This window comes from Theropithecus gelada, chromosome 9 (assembly GCF_003255815.1).
Source record: "Theropithecus gelada isolate Dixy chromosome 9, Tgel_1.0, whole genome shotgun sequence".
NCBI classification, from domain to species: domain Eukaryota; kingdom Metazoa; phylum Chordata; class Mammalia; order Primates; family Cercopithecidae; genus Theropithecus; species Theropithecus gelada.
The window spans coordinates 90,048,612-90,070,013 of record NC_037677.1 but is presented as its reverse complement, the minus strand read 5'-3'; the positions used below and the strand labels follow the sequence as shown (position 1 = coordinate 90,070,013).

Genomic DNA, 21,402 nt, shown 5'->3' with positions numbered 1-21,402 from the left:
GTAATTGTATGTGTTCTTATCAGTTACTGAGAACTAATGCTCATCTGCGTATGACTTTAGAAAAGATACTATAAAAAGCAAGTATTTATTTGTAAACTGCTTTCAAATGTTGAACATCTCTATAGATAATAAATTATTACTTATATTGCAGCTAATCTGTGAGGTTTTCTTTTTAGCAATATGAGATTTTTTTTTTGCAGGTATTCATTATTTTTTAAGTTTTGTGCTGGCTATTACAGACCAATGAGAACATAAGATATGATCCCTGCCTAAAAGAATGCAACATTTTAATTAGGGAGATAAGACTAAGGAACATGAAAGATTAGAAAACAGTGAAGTACTTATCTGTAAGACTATAAGCAAACTAGAATATTGCTAAGAATTCTGGTTACAGCTACAATGATTGCACTACTACAGGATGATACTTAATAAATCAATGATGTTTCCTTTTCAGGACATTCATCTTCAAAGAAATCAGAAGATTCTCTAAAGAGTAAGTAACAAGTATTTATTTAATAAAAATATGCATTTGAGGTATTTGCAATTTAGATTTCCCATGAATTGTATCTTGCTCTGATGTGAATTATTTTTTGTTTTTGTTAATTATTTTTATACATGAGAAAAACTGTAGAAAAAAGGCCAAAGGTGTATAGGATTTATTCCCCAATTAAGGGTGTTAAGAAGTTTCTTATTTTAAGTATAGAGAGCATTAAAATTTTTTCCAGTAAATACAATGGATATATCTTTCAATTTCATATTATAAAATGTGAAGGAAGAAAGATAAAGGGATGAAGTTGAAATGGATTTAAATTAGTCCTATGGTTTTCCTTAGTTTGGATCAAAACAGATTGGATTTCGTTGAGTATTTACTGCAAATTTTATAATTTTTTTCCCTGAAATATTCCAAAAAGTATTCACGATGACTTATAAAAACATACACAATACATTTTTTTAAGGTTAAAAAAGTCAGAATAATGGAAAAATAAGGTAGAATAGCAATGTAAAGCTACAGTTATACACACAATTGTATTCCAAAAAGTCCTGCATAATTGCAAAGATAGATCACAGATTTGTCAGTGTTCTTCCTAACAACCAAACCTAAGAGCGAAACCAGCAGTAGAAAGATGAATTGTACCCATAAGATAATAATGAGAACTCCTAGAGTGTTCAGCTTTTTCCTGGCAGTTTTGAGAGAAGAGTCTTCTCTGGGTTTATAAAAGGGTACATCCATTTGTGTCGTAACAAACAGTAGCTTTGAATCTAAACAGTAATACAGTGTTGAATTTTTTAAAGACTTGTAGTAGGCTCAAGGCCTAATAATAAGGTGTAGTTCAATAGCATATCTAATTCATTTTATACTCTCTAGACTTATTTCATAGAAATTTAGAAACTTGAGATTTCTAGGCTTACTTGATTATTTTCTTTTATGATTTTGGAGACGGAGTCTTGCTCTGTCACCCAAGCTGGAGTGCAGTGGCACGATCTCGGCTGACTGCAACCTGCGCTTCCCAGGTTCAAGTGATTCTTCTGCCTCAGCCTCCCGAGTAGCTGGGACTGCAGGCACCCGTCACCACGCCCAGCTAATTTTTGTATTTTTAGTAGAGACAGGGTTTCATCATGTTGGCCAGGCTGGTCTCGAACTCCTGACCTTGTGATCTGCCTGCCTTGGTCTCCCAAAGTGCTGGGATTACAGGTGTGAACCACCACACCTGGTCACTTGGTTATTTATAAACCTAAGAATTAAGAAAAAAAAATTTTTTATGACTTTAAGATTTATTGTGGCAAACTCAGGGAAAAAAGTTTGATAATTATTATTCCAAATTCCAAAACTCAAATATAAACATTATTTGCGTTTAGTATAATTCTTAAGAAATTTTAAATATTCAATGATCAGAAATTTTGCACTGAGAAAAAATAGAAATTTTAAGATATTTCTTGTTTAAAAATTTAGTGGAGAGGGAGATGATGGAGGTATTCCTCTAGCTTAGGAATATAGTATATTCCTTATAATTATTTTGCTTGTACCAACTTTGTTTTCAATATATTTGAAGTATCTTAAAGCACTGACACTTTCTCTGCATGTAAATTCTAATTTATCAGGAAGTCCTTTCCTAAATTAGGTAAAATGTAGTGACAGTTTCAAAAATGCTGCCAAGTATAAGATCAGTGGACCAATGTTATCTCAGGATGAAATCGTAGGTACATACTTCAACAAAGGTGTACACAGGCTAAAGTGGGAAAGTGTATTTTAGTTTTCATCCATTTCCAACAGTGAGAGGTGTGAATGTTTATGTAATATAGAAAAAATTCCCCTTTTTCAGTTCTAATTTTTTATTATTAAAAAATCTTTTGGGGGAAATTCTTGAATCACTGATTTTCTTCTGCCTGCTTTCTCCCTCCCACTGTCTTTCACCCCTGCCCTCTGAATCCTTCCCTGCCTCCTAGAAGTAGCACTTAATGCTCTTTTACCTCTCCTCAGCTAGGTCAAATTTTTACTAGTAGAAGCAGGGTGAATACTGTGAAGACTATATCCAATCTGAGAAACCTGTAGCTAGTTTGGCCTTGAAAAGGCAAATTATCCACTTCAAGCTGACCTGCTGTTTGGCAGCCAGAAAGTTATTTACCATAGTAAGCAGGAAACATACACATTGTTATGGTATGCCAACCCCAGATATCCTCTCAGGCAGTCAGTCATCTGTATTACATGGTCTTGGCAATTTCAGACCTCACATTTTACTATTTATTTTATTTCCATTTGGACAATACTCAGTTACCTTCTCAACTCATTTGACTTCTGGATTATTAAAACCAAATCCATGGAGAAAAACTCAATTTCTGTTGGCACAGTAACAAGTGCTTTAGATATGTTACCTCATTTCATCTAATAATATGCATATAATATCCTCATTTTGTAGATGAGAAAAATCAAGACCTAGAGAATGTCTTTAAATGAATGAAGAAACTCAGTTTTTAAAAATTATATATTTAAAGTGTACAACTTGATGATTTGCTGCCCTTTTAACAAATTTCAAGTATTGTTATCTGTGGTCACCTTGCACATGAGACCGCCCAAGAACCAGAGAATTGAAGCAAAGTGTCCAAGGTCAAATAGTTAGTGGCAAAGCTGGGATTAAACAGAAGTTTATAATTCCAAAGTCTATGCCCTTTACCTGTATCATCAATCAATAACTGCTTATCAGTGAAATCAACTGTATGTCTATTCTTTATACCCCAGTTTTGGCATATGCATTGTACAGATCCACATTAAATGATTTCATCTGTCTATGTTTCACTTCTGTCTGTAAAATGAGTATAAAGAGACCTACTTTGTTGGATTATTATCAGAATCAAACGAGAAAACATATGTGTAAAGTATGTGCCTGACACAAAGTAAGTCCTTGATAACCTGTAGTTATCATTGTTATCGGAGAAAAGAAAAATACAGACATATAAATCCTGTGTTTGTTCTCTGGAATTGATGAAATCAAAAGTTAAGTCTGTAAAAATCTGACCTGTCCATTTGTTACCATGATTATTGGAGACATTTGCCATTGCTTCAGTAGGGCAAGTTACTAGTTACCATATAATATCCACAAAAACCAAGATGATAGGCCTACTCATTATTCAAAATATGTAGGGAAAATTGTGTACAATTTATTTAGGCACCACACTCTAAAGGGAACATTGAAAACTTGAAGCAGGTCAAGAAGAAAAAAACTGAGATATTGCGAGAACTTGAAATTATGTTGTAGGAAGAATGTTGGAGTAACTGCAGATGTTTACCTGGGAGAAGAGTGAAGGGATGGGAGGGAAGAGGTGAGGAAGCAGACATGGAAATTACTGTATGGAAATTACTGCAAGGCTTCTACTATGTAGGAGACTTATTTTTTATGACTCTGGGTTGGCAGAACTGCCCAAAGACAGATTTTTGCCTTAATTTAAGGAAAAACTTGTCCCTTAGAACTGCCTGACAAAAGAAATGGAGAAATGGGCTGCCTCTGGAGTAGTGAGTGTTCCAGCATGAATTGAATTGGCACTTGTTAGTGGAGGTGTTGCAGTGAGAGGTTCATTCATTGGATAAGTGTTGGATTAAATGACTTCCAGGTTCCCCTTTCAACTCAGAAAGTCAGTGACTTAAATTCCGATCCCTACTTACCAATAATTACTGAATAGATTTGACAGTGATGCATTCTTTTGTGTTGCCTGTTCTTCCAATTATTATGTCCTTAGTAACACCCCTCCTGCCCCTGGCAGGTTGTAACAGTTATGATAGCAATGATTTGTAGTGACTGCCAACCCTCAGGGAACCAGGATACTATAGATTCATAGGGTTATAAGGGACCGTAAAGGTCATTTAGTCCAGTCTTGTAGACTTGATTCTTTAGGGATATCTGGCCACTTTTTTAATGGGTATTTTTTAAGGCAGTTATTTTATAATGTTACTCTAAACTGACTTGATTTTTTAGTAAAATTGATTGACTGGTATCAGAAAGCTGGTGTAAGAAAGCTGGCATGTGGGAAGTACTCTTGGAAGAGAACAAGATAACAGCTGTCCACTTCTAAAGGCCTTGTAGGTTTTGTTCTCTGGCATCATTAACATTAGCAGAATAATACACTAGTAATAACCTTACTAGGCCTAGTTAGTTTTTCTCTGCTTTCTTTATCTCATGTTAGTGAGTTTTCATAAAAATAAGAGAAGATTTTAATTCTTTTTTTCCTTCACATTATCAATTTGGGACACTGGCCATTCCAGTGATGGCTGTCATTGAGCCAGGAATCTTGTTTTCAAGATTAAAATTTTATCATTTGTATGTAGATCATTAGAAAACAAAATGCCCTCCCCCCTTTTGCCATTTTTGCTGGAATTGGTTCCAGAATAGATTCAGTTAGGAGCAAAGTTCAGACACACATGTTGATTCAAGGATCAGAGTCCAACAGGTAAAAGGCTAGATCCACCGTAACAAATCAATGCTCTTTTACTTTTATGTTGTGTTTAACTAAAGGACATTCTGTATTGACAGGCCACATTTGTGCCACTTCTTTTTTAGACTAATAATCATTATTGGAGAGGAATTGTTTGCTAATGTAACTACTTTGTGGATTATAGTGTTACTGCATGATAATTTTGCCATATTTTTAAAATTTTAGTTGACTAATAAAGGTGATTTATTTGAAACATGTCTATTTTGTCATATTTTTATATATAAATAAAGTGTCTTTATTGTTTTTACTGATTTTGAAGGTAATTCGTGCTCATTGTTTAAAATACAAACAATTTGAAAATGTTTAAAATAGAAAGTAAAAGTATTCCAGGCCCACAGGTAACATAATCACTGCTAAATTTGGTTGGCTTTTGCAAACTTACAATACATATATAAAATTACATGTATGTATATAATATGTGTATGTTTTTTTAACATATATGTTATACTATGCATACTTTTTGTAACTTTTTAAAAATTTGATAAACAGTGGACATTTTTCTATTGCAGTACATACAGATATGCTAATGTTTTTAAACAACTGTACAGTATTTATTTAACCAGTCATTAATCCCTAATTGGTGGGGAATTAGGTTTTTTTTTTGTTGTTCTTATACAGTGTGCATCTTTGTACATATGTATCAGAGGTGCTTATTTATATATGTAAATAATCAAATTCCTAAAAGCAGCATTGCTGGTCACAGGGTATGTGTTTTAAACTGATCTATATTGCCAGATTTTTCTCCAGAAGAAGGTTTACAAAATTTGACTCCCAGCAATGTGTGAGAATGCCAGTTTCTTCACTGAAACAAGCTTCCTCTCATTATGTAATCAGCATTAGTTCTTTAAAATGTCTGACAATTTTTTTTAAGTAATTTAACTAGCTGGTCTTACATACTAGCTCAGTTCTTAAGGTGCTAATCTTAATGTAAACATGTTCTCTACAAATGTAAATCTTAACTTGCATGTCTTCTGTTAACCAAGAAAAAGAAGAAACTAGATCAGAAACAACTATATTGCAAGAGATAAATTCACTTATAAGAGTTAATATTGGAATTGCTACTTTAACTCAGTGTAACTTAGAGAAATTTCCATGAGACTTAAAATCCTTGGCCTTTTTGCTGTGACTCTTTGTATCCCTTGGCCTATTTATATATGTTTTAAAATAATTTATTGTACATGTGAGAGTGAATTCCATTTTTAGAGAGCCATAAAAGTTGAAGCTGAGTTAAATAAAAAGTTAATTATTGGCGAATAGTTCAAAATGTGTTTTAAGTATAATAGATTTTTAAAAATCACCTCTTTTAAATGAACAGGAAACTCTGATGAGGAAGAAAGTGCTTCAGAATCTGAACTTTGGAAGGGTCCACTACCAGAGACAGATGAAAAATCACAGTAAGTGCTGATATTAATAGATAATATGTACCTTTTCAATCAGTTTAGGAAGCTATAACCATGGCTTTATTAATGGAAAAATACAACATCATGGTGATCTATTTAATGCCAAGGACTGCCTAGCCTGGTAAGATTAGAGCTTATTTCCAGCCATTGTCATAAGAGCCAACACATCCAGCTTCCTCCTGGTAAATAAATCTTTAATCAGTTCACTTTAACAGATGACCCTCTGGTCCTTGCTTGGATTTCTTCAGAGATGGCTGTTTCCTAAGCTTCCAGAGAAGCCTATTCCATCATACTATGATTATCATAAACCTATGCAAGGGAGCCCCTTGCATGGGAAGTATACTTCTACATTGCTACACTGCTATCACACTGGTCTTTTAAAAGTAAAATAATATTTACTGCTACAAATACATAATATATTTACTATGCTCAGTGTAGTAAAAAAACTACAGCCTAAGGAGATTTACCCAATTCCCCTTAGTCATTCCCCGGTATATCTTAGGCTTACCTTTTTCCTTAAAAAGTTTCTTTTTTATTCACTTCTTGAGCACACTATAATTTAAAATGAGAATGAACAGAGAAGTTATAAAGTAAGCCCAAAAAGTAAAGAGAAGCAATGACATTTCACAAGTATTTCAAAGCAAAATTTTAGGTAATACATTTAGGGAGAGGTGCCAACATATGAAATATTTTTATTTTAATCAGTCTGGGTATAGTTATGATTATTCTAGAAACTAAGAATTATTTGATGGCTGAATCATGGGAATATATTGATATATAGCAGAATCAGCCAATATGTTGACTTATTTTATTTTTATTCTCATATAATGTATCATGTAATTTTTTTACTCTATTTATCGATCTTAATATGTATGCTTTTTTTTTAAATAGGGAAGAAGAATTTGATGAGTATTTTCAGGATTTGTTTCTATAAGACAAGAGAGACTTAATGTGAAACTTCATGAAGTTTTAAACTTCATGCAATTTGAAATTCCATGTAAGTTTTTATCTGCAAGTTACAGCTTGTGTGGTGTCTGTGGAAATAAAAATCCAGATTCTTTCAGAATGTCAGATGCTTTGGAAATTCATTAGTTCAATTAAAGACTTTCCTGTCCTTTAAATATCTTTTCAATTGCTTATCTACAATTCTGTTTTATCTAGCTCCTAGAGGATAGAGCTGGACAGTTTCCATTGCTCCTGCGTTTTGTAGGTTTTTTTGCACTGCCTTCATTATTTATCTTCTCTTGCCTTCATTATTTTATTTTATCATTTTTTCTTTTTCTGTTTTTTAGAGCCACCAATACTAGATTTGTTTGTTTGTTTTTAATTTTTTTCTTTTGTAGAAACAGAGTCCTCGTGTGTTGCCCAGACTGGTATTCAAACTCCTGGCCTTATGCATTCCTCCCACCCTGGCCTCTCAAAGTGCGAGGATTGCAGGTGGGAGCCACCATGTTCTGCCAGTTATTTTAAATTACTAGGATTAAAGTAGATTATGTATGTCTTTAACCTCTTTCTTTCCCATTGATAAACTGGCACCCATCTTTTAAGTACCTGCTTTCCCATTACAACCTATTTTTGGCTGCTTTTTGAGGTTTTTAGCTAGGCTGTCTCTTGCTTCCTTCTTAACCTCTACCACTTAAGAGAGTTTGTTATAATCAAATTTGACTTCCTAGTCTGTGGATAATTTACTATTAAGTAAATGATTACCACAGGGAGCCAGTGAGGTCCTAGTAGTCTAAAACAGTTCATGTGTTCACAAAACTAACTCCCCAGCAGAGATTATGCAATAAGATAATAATTTAACTGAATAATACGATGTGTGTGTATCTTACCTCAGATACACTCATGCAAATATGAATATAATTCTGATATAGTTTGGCTCTGTGTCCCCACCCAAATCTCATCTTGAATGTGTACTCCCATAATTCCCACATGTTATGGGAGGGATCCGGTAAGAGATAATTTGAATCAAGGGGGCAGTTTCCCCCATACTATTCTTGTGGTAGTGAATAAGTCTCATGAGATATGATGGTTTTATCAGGGGCTTCTGCTTTTGCATCCTTCTCATTTTCTTTTGCTGCTACCAAGTAAGAAGTGCCTCTTGCCTCCCACCATGATTCTGAGGCTTTCCCAGCCATGTGGAACTGTAAGTCCAGCTAAACCCCTTTCTTCCCCAGTCTCCGGTATGTCTTTATCAGCAGTGTGAAAACGGACTAATAGAACTTCTATGCAGAAATATATTATAAAATGTTAACTTCTTAACATAAGATCCTACTTGCAAGGGTCTATGGAGGTACTTCAGGAGATCCAAGCCTTTTTAGAATCTATGTGTAAACTTCTGTGTATGTTTTTTGGAGGAAAAGTACATAAATTTCAAATTTTCAAAAATCAGGTTTTCAAAAGGGTTTATTGATTTCTGAAAACAGGTAAAGACCTGCTTTTATAAAGAGCAAATGGATAGATATAGGAGAAGATGCTTGACTTGATGAATAAGAGAAAGAACATATAGGAAATGAACTGAACATAAGCAGGTATTTTATTGAAGATATACTATTTTAAACAACATTTAAACATGGAATGATTGGCATTAAACTGCAAAATAAGTAATTTGTTATCTTATTTTAAAATGGTTATTATCAGAGATTTTCCTTTTATTAAACAGTTGTTATTCATTAATTCCACAAATATTTATCAGGCTTCTATTATGTGTGAGGCACTGAGCTGGGCATGGCTGTAAAGGAACCATCTAGGAAGTAATTAGGCAATCATTTCTGAACCTGTTTCAGAAAAGTAAATCAGCGTTGGGTTTATCAGTGTTTAACATTGATAGTCCTCTCACTTCTTGAAGAAATTGTTTTTTTTTAACCTAACTACTTGTAGTGTGTAAAAATGAATCTATATTTTTGAGGAAAAAGTGTTTGAAATGTCCAGCAGCAAGACTGATATTAGTTGTATAATATATGCAGTTAAACATTCTTATGGTAAAAATATGTCCATTGTTTAGTGGTTGTCAGAAAATAAAATTCCTGCAAAATTAAAATTAAGAATTTAACTAGGAAGAATATCTAAAGACCCTTTAAAAATAGATCAGTGTATTTGATATTTCAAGTAGGTTTATGACATCAGGCTCATTTATAAATTTATATAAAATCACAACACTTAATCCACTCGTGCACAATGACAGATAATGGGAGTCATGTTTTTAAGGAGTCTTGAAAAGGCCTCTAACACGATGAGTTTAAATAGTAATTCTCCTACCTACCTGTCTCAAACTTCGCTATAGTGCAGTCAGTGGTAGTCAGCAGACCACTTGTCTGGGGGTATTGAAGTTAGGCCTTCTTACACTCGCTCTTATACGGAGTTCATGTATTTGGCAGACATTCAGTGGTCGACATCTCTAACCTCAATACAATTTCTGGTGACTAAGGAGGGGAAGTTGTTTGAGCTGACTGATATTTTGGGGTCCAAAATTACATAGGGCTAAAGGAATAAAGTTTCTTACATGGTTTTTAAAATAATAGTGATTCTGGAAGTGGAGTTTCACAATTATTTTAAGCAGTGGAAATGAGGGAGCATGCATCACTTAGCTAAATTGATTAATAAACAATACTCATTTAATAAACAATACTCATTTAAGTATGACTTACTGTCATACCTTATTTATATCTGTTTGTTGTAACATTTATTCACATAGTATTCATTCATATTACTGAGTGCCTGCCTTGTGCCAGGCACTGCTCTAGGTGCCAAAATAGAGCTGTGAACAAAACAGACAAAATAGACAAAAATCTTTCCTCATAAACTTCACATTCTAATGTGAGAGAAGCTGTCTTGCAATTCTAAATACCTAACTTATAAAAATAAAACAAATGGTGATTCATTTCTTGGCTGCTCAAAATTGAACATGGTCTTGTCTATTACAAAATATATAGGTTCATTGATCTTCAATTCATTAGAATGTAGATAGCTTGTGACAAAAAAAAATCTAAGACAAAATATATAGCATAACTATATTATTCTGTTTTCTAATTTTATCTATGATTATAGATAACTAAAGGAAGAAATCTTAAATTTCTCTAATATCTGGACAGACATATACCATGCAGTGGAAGTAGTTGATTGCCCTTAGTTTCCCTTAACAATTTAATATTTAGAATGCTTGGTAGGTAGTTCTATTAATCATTTTTAGAAAGTCATCTTGGTTGAAGTTTTTCCCCACTATTTTTGATAACAAGGTTCTTGCATAATCCAATCACATACTTCTTAATGCATAATATTCATTAGCTGCTTTAACTTGCATTACGATTATCCAGTTAGTATCTTGTGCATTGATACTCTTTTTAATGAAAAGAATAGTTCTGAACCGTAAAAAATATTCTTAGTTATACCCAAGATAATTGATTTCAAACTTTGAAGGCGGAGTGTAGGACAAAGGCATAGTTTTAATAAACTGCCAAAAAATAGTTTGGTCATCATTCCATTCTCAAAGGTAAAAGTAGAGGAAAGAGATAAGCATTTCAGATGGAATAACATTGAATAAAATGACTTCATTACTTTATTTTCTATACCATATTTACAACACTATACATTCTGTATTGCGTTTACTCTTTTATTAAGACATGTTGAGAGTTTTTAGTTCAGGGAGTGGCTCGAGGTGTGAATCACAGTTACAAATGTTATGGGTGAATTGTGTTTCCCCCACCCCTCACCCGTTTCATATATTTAAGTCCCAATCCCCAGTACCTCAGAATGTGACTGTATTTGGAGATAAGGCCATTAACAAGGTAATTAAGACTAAAATGAGGTCACATGGGTAGGCCCTAATCCAGTCCTACTGGAGTCCTTATAAGAAAAGGAGATTAGGACACAGACACACAGAGGGAAGACCATGTGAAGACACAGGGAGGAGATGGCCATCTGCAAACCAAGTTGAGAGACCTCCCAAGAAGCCAACCCTGCCAACTCCTTGATCTTGAACTTCCAGCCCCCAAGACTTTGAGAAAATACATTTCTATTGGTTAAGCTGTGGTACTTTGTTATAGCAGCCTTAGCAAATAAATACAATTAATGTTTTAAAAAAGAATTTGTGACTAGTTTCAGGATTGCATATTTTTTAATTTAAAATAAATTGGCACAAAAAATGTACCCATTTTTGTCATATTTTGCACTTTTGTTGAACTTTATTTTGCCCTTGGGGTTTTTGGGCTAGCAATATGTATTTTCTTCATAGTCACAGGGTAGTTTTTCTGAAGATCCTCTTACTCTGTTACTTGATGATTCGTTGAAGTTCTTTTGAATATTTTCTGGTTTTCTTCAAAGGTAAAACGATATTTGAAGTTTAGACCAGTTAGATTATATTACAACATTAAACATGTTTTGGACTTTTTGTCATCACCACCTCCTGAATCTTCAGCAGCTAGTAAAATCAAGGAAAGCAATATTATTAGGAGTTAGTGGATATATAGTGTTTTTATTCTAACACTCCCATGATAGTAGTGTCAACTTTATAGACTAGTTAGTCATTTTAACCTAGCAAGTACTATGGATTTAACCATGTAAAAACTTGAATTCATATTCAGAGTTGGTCCATTCAAAAAATAGAATCTGGGTTGGGTGCAGTGGCTCCTGCCTGTAATCCCAGCACTTTGGGAGGCCGAGGCGGGCGGATCCCTTGAGGTTAGGAGTGCGAGACCAGCCTGGTGAAACTCTGTCTCTACTAAAAATATAAAAATTAGCTGAGTGTGGTGGCATGCACCTGTAATCCCAGCTACTCAGGAGGCTGAGGTGGGAGGATTGCTTGAATCTGGGAGGCAGAGGTTGCAATGAACTGAGATCAAGCCATTGCACTCCAGTCTGGGGGACAGAGTGAGTGAGACTCCGTCTCAAAAAAATAAATAAATAAAAAATAGAATCTAATAAATGGTTGGCCAGTTAACATCTTAGTTTCTCACTGAGACAATGCAATCTGGAAATCTAAGCCTGATCCACAAAGCTCCATGCCTGGCAATACAAAATAATGATCTTAGTCCACAAAGAATTCTCTATGTAGTAGAAAAAAACTCAGAAGTAAATTTTTATGCAAATAAAGTATAGAGCCATATCCAATGTCAGGGGTCACTTAAAGGACCTGATCATCTCTTCATAATAAAGTTGAGATAAAGGTTAAATGCAATAGTACTAAGAAATAGCCTCACTTTTCACTTGCTGGGTAAAAATCACTTATCTTTTTGAAATGCAAATCATATCTTACTTTAAATCTCTTGAATGACACATGAACATTTTTAGCCCAGCTTTCAAGGCAATACAGTATCTGGCAGCTACCTGCACTACCAGCTTCATATGTACTTTGCACTCTTTGCTCTCTAGACTCCAGCCATATCAGCTTAAAAATTTTTCAATTGCACCAAGCTTATTCCTACTCCAAGCCTTTGTACGTATTTTCTTACTTTTCCTCCCCATGCCTGTTTTCAGGAAAGCCTTCTCCATGCCCCATATACACACAAGTGCCTTCTTTGAGATCATTAATTGTGCATTGGTTCACAATGTTTAGTTCCTCCACCAAATGGTAAATTGCTCAAGATAAAGGATCCCATCTTTCCCCAGGGCCTGCCTAACATAGGGCTTTCTAGAGATAAGACGTCTGATTCACATAAGTGAATGGATATCAAGGAGTCAGAAACTCCTGTTTTTATTCTGTTGAAGGACATCCTTAACTTTGTTTAGAAAAGTATTTTCTCCTATGAATTATTTAAAATTTCACTAAATGCAGTTGAACTACCTAAAAGGAACATGTCAGGGCCTTTCCGCATAGAGATGATTTCTTTGTTAAGCAGTAACAATTGCTTACAAAACCTTTAGAGTGATTAACTTTCAAGACAGAAATTAGCATTCCACTTTCAAGATGATGTTTTGGCTATTTGATGAACTAATAGTTAATCGTAAGCATTTTAAGAATCCAAAAACAACATTAAACTTGACAAAGTGACTTTAGGAATAGAAATTTCATGCCAGAAAAAAATGGCACAGGAATCTCATGCCAGAAAAACATCTCCCAATGTGGAGACATGTGGGAGACAGGCAATTTCAACCTTACTCTACATGTAGGGCTTCCTTAAGCTGAAGATCTATAAAACCACCTCATTACATGGAGAAGAATAGTAAACTCAGCGAGGTTAAGCAAGTTGCCCAAAGTCTCACAGCTAATGTATAATGTTGGGACAAAAAGTTTTTTCTCACCTAACCCTAATCCCACAGATTCTGTGGTTTTCATATTCCTGAACACCCAGTGTTCTGTAGAGGAGCCACCTTCTAGAAGGATGAAGAAGCCTAGCTCCAACCTCTACTTCAGCTGGACCAGTCAGTTCTATCTGGAGTTATACATAAGATGTTGTTTCTGGTGGGGCTTGGGGGGTGGGGGTGGGGGGGGGAACCTGAAAACCAGTAGTCAACCTCTTAAAATTATCAGTCTGCACCAGTAAAGCAGGTTTTCTGTTTGTAGTGACTCTTTATGCCTTTGTCACGTGCCACTAAGCTCAGCCTAGCTTCTGGCTAAACTACAGGGAGCAAAAACAGAGCCCATCTAACCTTTTTCGGCTCCTTCTTCTTGCTTTTTTGCCTCCTCTTCAATGACCTTCATCTTTGCATCATACTCATCAGCTAGAGATTTCCATTCTACTCTGTTATTCTGAAGACCACTCAGCATAGGTGTGATTTCTTTGTGAAACCGTGAGAACTCCTAAAGAGAATTTTAGGTCAGAAACTACATAAATCATACAGTTAATTTTCAGGATCTTTCATATGCAGAGAATGAGCTGTAAGGAATTGTTACAGCACTCAGAGCTGCTAGGATAAGTTTAACCCCGGGCCTGTGAAGTTTGGTGAAGAGACAGGTGATGTCTTTCCTGCCTGCCTAACGAAGTGTTCAATTTGCTCACATCTGAGTTCTCTCCTTTTATTCCAGCCCTGAATGAGATTAGGGTAAAACCTCAGACTGCTTTGGAGAAACAATGACACCCCTGATGGCTTTCCATATGGGTGACTTTTAAATTTTGGTGACAGTTTGAAAGAAAACTTTTCATCTAAATGTTTATATATTTAATTCAAATAATTTGCTTACTTACCTTATATACAAAAGTACAAACAAAATCAATAAATCCAACTTGAAGTTTAGGTAGTTCATCTCTCTTGTTTCTGTCCATCATAGGCTAGAAAGAGAAATAAATCCTTTTAAGACAGGTTTCTAAGATGTAGTGAACAAAACAAACTGATTTGTCCTGATAACTTTGGTTTTTGTTTTTGTTTTTGTTTTTGAGACAGAGTCTTACTCTGTCTCCAGACTGGAGTGCAGTGGCACGATCTCAGCTCACTACAACCTTTGCTTCCCAGGTTCAGGCGATTCTCCTGTCTCAGCCTGCCGAGTAGCTGGGACTACAGGCATGCACCACCATGGCCAGCTAATTTTGTATTTTTAGTAGAAACGGGGTTTCACCATGTTGGCCAGGATGGTCTCAATCTCTTGACCTCATGATCCGCCCACCTCGGCCTCCCAAAGTGCTGGGATTAACAGATATGAGCCACCGAGCCCGGCCTGTCCTGATAACTTTTAATAAGTAATGCATTTTTATGTCAAGGTCTTACAATGGGTTGTTGCTGCAATACTGTTCTCTCCAGATCTCCTTGTTCCCAAAATTCATTTGCAACCATAAGTGCTACCTGCAAATGAGAAAGGCTTGGTTCACTAAATCCACTTATGAATAGAGAATTTGAATTTTATTAGTACAAGTGACATTTAAGGATCAAGTTTACAGTCAGTGCTTGAGGCGCTATCAAACCATATGCTCTTAAGTTTTAAAAAGAGGTCATTTACAGATTATATTGAAATGGGAAAGGGGAGCTTTTTCTTCCTACTTCAGTGTTCTAGGCTTATTCTGGGAGTATCTATCTCCCATTTACTATTGCCGCCACTTCTCACCAATGAAAAGGAGAAATAGGAGGATTAAATATTATGCTTTAAGTTCTAATGCTTCCCAAGTTCTTCTTTGTCCTATCTGTTAGCATCTAGTATATATCTGTGAATGCACATGTGACATACACCCATTAGTATGTAGCTTTACCTAATTACAGTGTGAGGATATTCCAGCATTAATTTATATCACTAAAAAAAAAAATTTATCAAGTTCATTGAACACCTGCTAGCTGCCTTTACATTGGCATGATCCAGGCTTGCCAAGAGGAATATGGCATGATCTTTTTCTTTAAAATGTTCACAGTCTAGTGAAGACAGTCATGTATACAATGTGGTTAAGTGCTATAACAGTAATAGTGTTAAGTGCTATGGGTCAGGGAGAAGGGAGTAAAGATAAGTTTCATGAAGGAAGGAGGTAGCATTTATATTGTATTGTCAAGAATAAGAGTAGTTTTCCAGGAAAAGAGGAGGGGAGGAATATTTGCAGAGATAAAATGGAACGTACAAAGCTTCCGTGAGTACAGTGTGAAGCAATGACATGGGAGAAGGTGATGGGAAATGATTCTGGGAGTGTGAGTTAAGGACAGGCAGTGACAGGCCATGTAAATTTTGCCGGGAAGCTTGAATTTGATTCTCTAGGCCATTGCTCTTTACTCTTGGAGCCTAGGGTTCCTCTGAAGTGCTCTAGGACCCAAGAAGGTGGAGGCCAAGAGAGATGAAAGCTAAAGTAGCTTTGCTTTTTTCTCTTTTATAAAGTGATCTTTGGGCAAGTTTTGTTGGGAGAAAACAGACTTTACTTCTTTGGAGAAAAAAAGTTGGAAACCTCTGGCAATGGGGAGTATGAGGCTTTTAAGGAGTAGAATGGCTGAGTTGAGCTCTGTGTAGAGACATCATGGCAGCAAGTCAGAGGATGAGTTGTGGAGTTGATGTGAGGATCTATTAGGAGGCTGCCACCACAGTTCTGATAAAAGTCTGAACTGAGGTACTAGCAAGGGTGATAGAAATGATTTTGAAATGAGGGAGATAAGCTCAAGCAAGACCTCAGGTTTCTAGCTTAGGTGACCACATCAATAAAGAACAGAGGAAGAAGAGCAGGCATGTCGAGGTGGAAGGAGAGGAAAGTGTTTGGTTTTGGACTTGATGGTGACGGAGTTCAGGACACCCTGCCCCAAAATATTTTAAGGTGATGGAATTTGAGGAAACTAAAGCAGCAGGAAGATCAGTCTCACCTTCCCCCCACCTTCTCCCCTGAAGTAGGTCATAAAACCAGGTAAGGATTTTCTGACCTTCCCCTGAAGCAGATAATAAGACCTTCATTCAAGAGGTGCCCTCCGTATTCCTGGAGGAAAGGAGCCAGAGACACAAAGATGCCAAGAAGAATCTGAACAAATTGTCCTTGCTAAGCTGCCCCGTGATTAGATCATACCCTCTTTGTTGAATTCAATTTCTCCGTGACTATCTACTTCATCCAACCTAGCATAAAATATACAAGTTTAACTGTTCCTTAGGGTCTTTGTTTCCTTAGGAAGGCTCCTGTATTACATGTAAAACAAATAAATGTGTATGCTTTTCTCTTGTTAATCTGTCTTTTGTTATAGGGGCCTCAGTCATGAACCTAGGATGGGTGAGAAATAGGTATTTTTTCTCCCCTACAATGAGTTCCAATTATTCTATCTTTTTAAAAAGATTCAACCCACTTTAACAGTTAAACCCATTTAATTCTGGGCTGTCTTCTGCTTAGGGGTTTCCCTAGAAATTATTGGAGGAAAAAGAGATTTTTTTCATCCAATTAGTAAGAAAGCAAGTGGTAGACTAGTGCCTCCCCAAGGTGGGGGAAAAACTTCTGTGGAAAGCAACCTTAGACATCATGTCACAGCCAGTGCCGCCTTATAATTCACAGCACATTGAAGAATAGACTGTGGGAGCAAAAACACCCTTGATAGAGGAAAACACTAACGATGCATCCTGATCTTGTTCTGACATCTCTTTGATACAGTTTGGCTATGTCCCCACACAAATCTCATCTTGAATTGTAGTTCCCATAATTCCCAATTCATGGGAAGGACCCAGTGGGAGGGACCCAGTGGGAGGTGATTGAATCATGGGGGCAAATCTTTCCCTTGCTGTTCTAGTGATATTAAGTAAGTCTCACAAGATCTGATGGTTTTATAAAGGGGAGTTCCCCTGCATACACTATCTCTTACCTGCCACCACATAAGACATCCCTTTGCTCTTCCTTCATCTTCCACCATGATTGTGAGGCCTTCCCAGCCATGTGGAACTGTGAGTACATTAAAACTCTTTCCTTTATAAATTACCAGTCTTGGGTATGTCTATTAGCAGCAGCATGAGAACAGGCTAATACACTCCTCTATTTAAAGACTCAGACATTTCTTGGATAATTTTATATAAATTGTTTACAGTGTTTCAGTGTTAAAGAATTCTTTCAAGAAAGCATTTTCCTTCCAAAGTTCCTTCTATTTGCCTTATTCCAGGGCCTAATCAAATTGCCTACTGTCTCACTAATGTTTATAATTTTTCAGAATTCTGAGGTTGCCTAAGATTTTTAGGTAGACATTTACATGGGACCTAGGCAGTACCTGACAGTGTGACAGAAAAGAAAACTTAACTAGACTCACCTGACTTTGTACCTCCCAGGGCTTGGTGATAGCAGACAAGTCACATGCAGTCATCATCATTGCCCTTAGGAAGAAAACAAAAAATTTTAAACTAGAAATAAGTACAAAATAAGTTATTTTTATTAAAAAACAGGAGAGAAATACAATTTTAACTACCTACATGATAATCTCTTTTTTGGTTGGATCAACAGTTACATATTTGATGGCTTCTTCCTCCGTTTGCATTTGTTCACAGGCATCAACAATTTTTTGAAACATGGTTCTCTTCCTAGAAAAGATACAGCTGTGAGCAACAATTTTAGCATATGAAAACAGAGAAAAAAAATACCTTAAATACATGCTTTTCAGATTTCATGTTCCCACTTTGCATTGTCATGTCCACATAGCAAAGTCTACAGGGCCAGAAGATAAGAGAGCAGAGAATGGTGGTATAACTTTGGCTCAGAAACGGCTTAAGGCAGAAAAAGCACAAACCATAAAGAGAGGGGGAAAAAAAAAACAGGTAACCGGGAATACATTACAACGAAAAAGTTACATATGAGGCCGGGTGCAGTGGCTCACATCTGTAATCCCAGCACCTTGGGAGACCAAGGTGGGAGGATTGCTTGAAGCCAGGAGTTTTAAACCAGCCTGGGCAATAAAGCAAGACCCTGTCTCTTTAAAAATGAAAGTAAATTTAAAAATTACATATGATAAAAGAGACCATAACCTAAAAATAAAGACCCCAAACTGTGAGAAGATACCACAACAAATAGCCAACAAAAAGTTGGAACCCAAAACACATGGATATTCAGCTGGTCTCACTGCTTATCAAGAAACTACAAATTTGAACAATAAGCTATTATCTCACATTGATTATATTAGCAAAATAAATTTCAAATGTGCTGAGTTCAAGAGTACTTCAGATATGGTATTTTTCTCTTCTTTTTTCTTTCTTTTTTTTTTTTGAAACAGAGTCTTGCTCTCCCACTCAGGCTGGAGTGGAGTGGCTTGATCCTAGCTCACTGGAGCCTTGAACTCCTAGGCTTAAGGGATCCTCCCACTTCAGCCTCCCAAGTAGCTGGGACTACAGGCATGCTCCACCATGCCTGGCTAATTTTTTAATTTTTTTGTAGAGACAGGGTGTTGCTATGTTGCCCAGGCTGGTCTCAAATTCCTGGCCTCAAACGATCCTCCTGCCTTGGCCTCCCAAAGTGCTGAGATTACAGGCATGAGCCACCTCACTCGGCTGGAACTCTTGTACACGTGGGTGGGAGTGCTAACTGGCACAACTCAGGAGTGCAGTTTTGTAATGTAGCATGAATTGAAGACATGCAAACCCTACAGCATTCTCACTTTTACATTTCTTAGAGAAACTCTCATATATATATACAGGGACATACAAGGCAGCATTGTAGGTAATGATGAAAAAATAGAAACAATTAAAATGTCTATGAATAGAAGAGTGGGTAAATTATGAATATTCAAGAGTTGAATATTCAGTTAAAATGGATGCATTGGAGCTCCATTTATTATCAATGATAAGTCTTTGAAACACAATGTTGCATGAATAAAGCAAGTTGCAGAAAGGTATGTACAGACAGTACACTTAATGGACAATTTGAAAACAGAACAGGTCGGGCAAGGTGGCTTACGCCTGTAATCCCAACATTTTGGGAGGCCAAGGTGGGTGCATCACGAGGTCAGGAGATCGAGACCATCCTGGCCAACATGGTGAAACCCCGTCTCTAGTAAAATACAAAAAAAAAAAGAAAAACAAAATTAGCCAGGCGTGGTGGCACGTGCCTGTAGTCCCAGCTACTCAGGAGGCTGAGGCAGGAGAATCACTTGAACCCGGGAGGTGGAGGTTACAGTAAGCCAAGATTGCGCCACTGCAATCCAGCCTGGTGACAGAGTGAGACTCCATCTCAAAAAAACCAAGAAACCAAACAAACACACAACAATACCATATAAAAACGTGGATGGAAATGGTGAATACACATCAACGTCAGATGGTGATATCTTTGTGGAAGAAGGGAAGGGGTTTTTCATAGTGGAGTAGGTGTGGAATGCCTCAATTGCATCACTAGTTTTTTTCTCCTTATAAAGCAAAATCTGAGACAAATATGGCAAAATTTAGCATTTGTTATATCTGGGCTATGGATATTTGGATATCCATTTTCTTCTTCTTAGTATTTGTCTTCACATTGAACTATTTAATAATTAAATATTCAGGCCCAGTGCAATGGCTCACGCCTGTAATCCCAGCACTTTGGGAGGGCAAGGTGGGCAAATCACTTGAGGTCAGGAGTTTGAGACCAGCCTGGCCAACATGGTGAAACCCATCTCTACTAAAAATACAAAAATTAGCCAGACATGGTGGTGGAAGCCTGAAGTCCCAGCTACTCAGGAGGCTGAGGCAGGAGAATTGCTGGAACCTGGGAGGCCGAGGTTGCAGTGACCCAAGGTGGTGCCACTGCACTCCAGCCCAGGTGACAGAGTGAGACCTGTATAATAATATATATAATAATAATAATAAATATTTAATGAAGAAGGATCAGAAAGGCATAATTTGACAATGCCCAAGCCACTGAATATTTGGATCCTATAACTAGTTCATCTTGTTCTAATCCGTTTTCACCAAGCAACTTTATAGTTCACTTATGAGAAAATGTGGAGATACTGAGTATCTGGTCTCCTTGGCAATATTACTGTTGTAAATAGGCTGGCTCTCTGCTATGTATGACTCAGTTTTGTAAGTTTGGTTAATGTGTGTCAATGCCACCAAAATTTTTCAGCTCCCAGACTTTGACAGAATTAAATTTCTGAGCCCAAAACATTAAAATACCAGATTCTGGACCATAGAGAATTCACCTAGACAAAAAGCCACCTTGAGAGGTCTCTTGGCTTCACTCTTTTGGCAGGGCACAAACTTGGCTGCATATTCTTCAATTCAGACTTCTTCGGCTAGCAACCTACTTAATATTAGGAGCTTATGTTTTTAAAATGTGTTCCTGGATGTCTAGTAAGTTTACTGGCAGGCATCTGTCTTGAAGATACTCTACTTGGTAATCCAAAAGGAAAGCAAATGTGTGTGTGTGTGTGTGTGTGTGTGTGTCTGTGCGTGTGTGTGTGAATAAATGCCTTTTAACATTAATACAACAGATAATTTATGGAAGGCAAAACCACACAGAGTATAGGGCATTCCACTGTGCAGAGTTATGTACTTACTTGAAATATAAAGCCAGGTCAGTTGCTATTATTGCGACCTCGAACAAATGAATAACTGTTTCAAACTGCCGCTTATTTAGGTTCTGGAAGATGTTTAAACTCTGTAAGGTGAAAATTCACAATAAAATGCAATCAATAATTTGCTTCTGATTGAACAAATGAAACTCTGCTTAACAAGAAGAAAAATCTAAAAGCCTTTCAACAC

General features: G+C 36.4%; 2 protein-coding genes across 4 annotated transcripts in view; one reads left to right on the top strand and one right to left on the bottom strand.

The window, feature by feature from the left end:
* Nucleotides 1–7,451, top strand: part of LOC112631426 (protein FRA10AC1) — a 33,246-nt gene extending 25,795 nt beyond the window's left edge. For 2 of the 3 annotated variants that reach the window (XM_025396545.1, XM_025396546.1), the window contains 3 exons: nt 455–493; nt 6,299–6,377; nt 7,275–7,449. In XM_025396545.1, the coding sequence (XP_025252330.1) occupies nt 455–493; nt 6,299–6,377; nt 7,275–7,317 (161 nt within the window). In that variant the 3' untranslated portion in view covers nt 7,318–7,449. Of the gene's footprint in view, nt 1–454; nt 494–6,298; nt 6,378–7,274 lie in introns of all 3 variants that reach the window. The other variant, XM_025396544.1, reaches the window with a different exon arrangement.
* Nucleotides 7,452–11,477: 4,026 nt separating this feature from the next.
* PDE6C (phosphodiesterase 6C) overlaps nt 11,478–21,402 on the bottom strand; it is a 53,320-nt gene continuing 43,395 nt past the window's right edge. The window contains exons 16-22 of the mRNA XM_025397169.1: nt 21,198–21,298; nt 18,148–18,255; nt 17,988–18,051; nt 15,021–15,095; nt 14,504–14,587; nt 13,968–14,118; nt 11,478–11,799 (exon numbers count right to left, since the gene is read on the bottom strand). Coding sequence (XP_025252954.1) covers nt 11,741–11,799; nt 13,968–14,118; nt 14,504–14,587; nt 15,021–15,095; nt 17,988–18,051; nt 18,148–18,255; nt 21,198–21,298 — 642 coding nt within the window. The 3' untranslated portion in view covers nt 11,478–11,740. The remainder of the gene's footprint in view (nt 11,800–13,967; nt 14,119–14,503; nt 14,588–15,020; nt 15,096–17,987; nt 18,052–18,147; nt 18,256–21,197; nt 21,299–21,402) is intronic.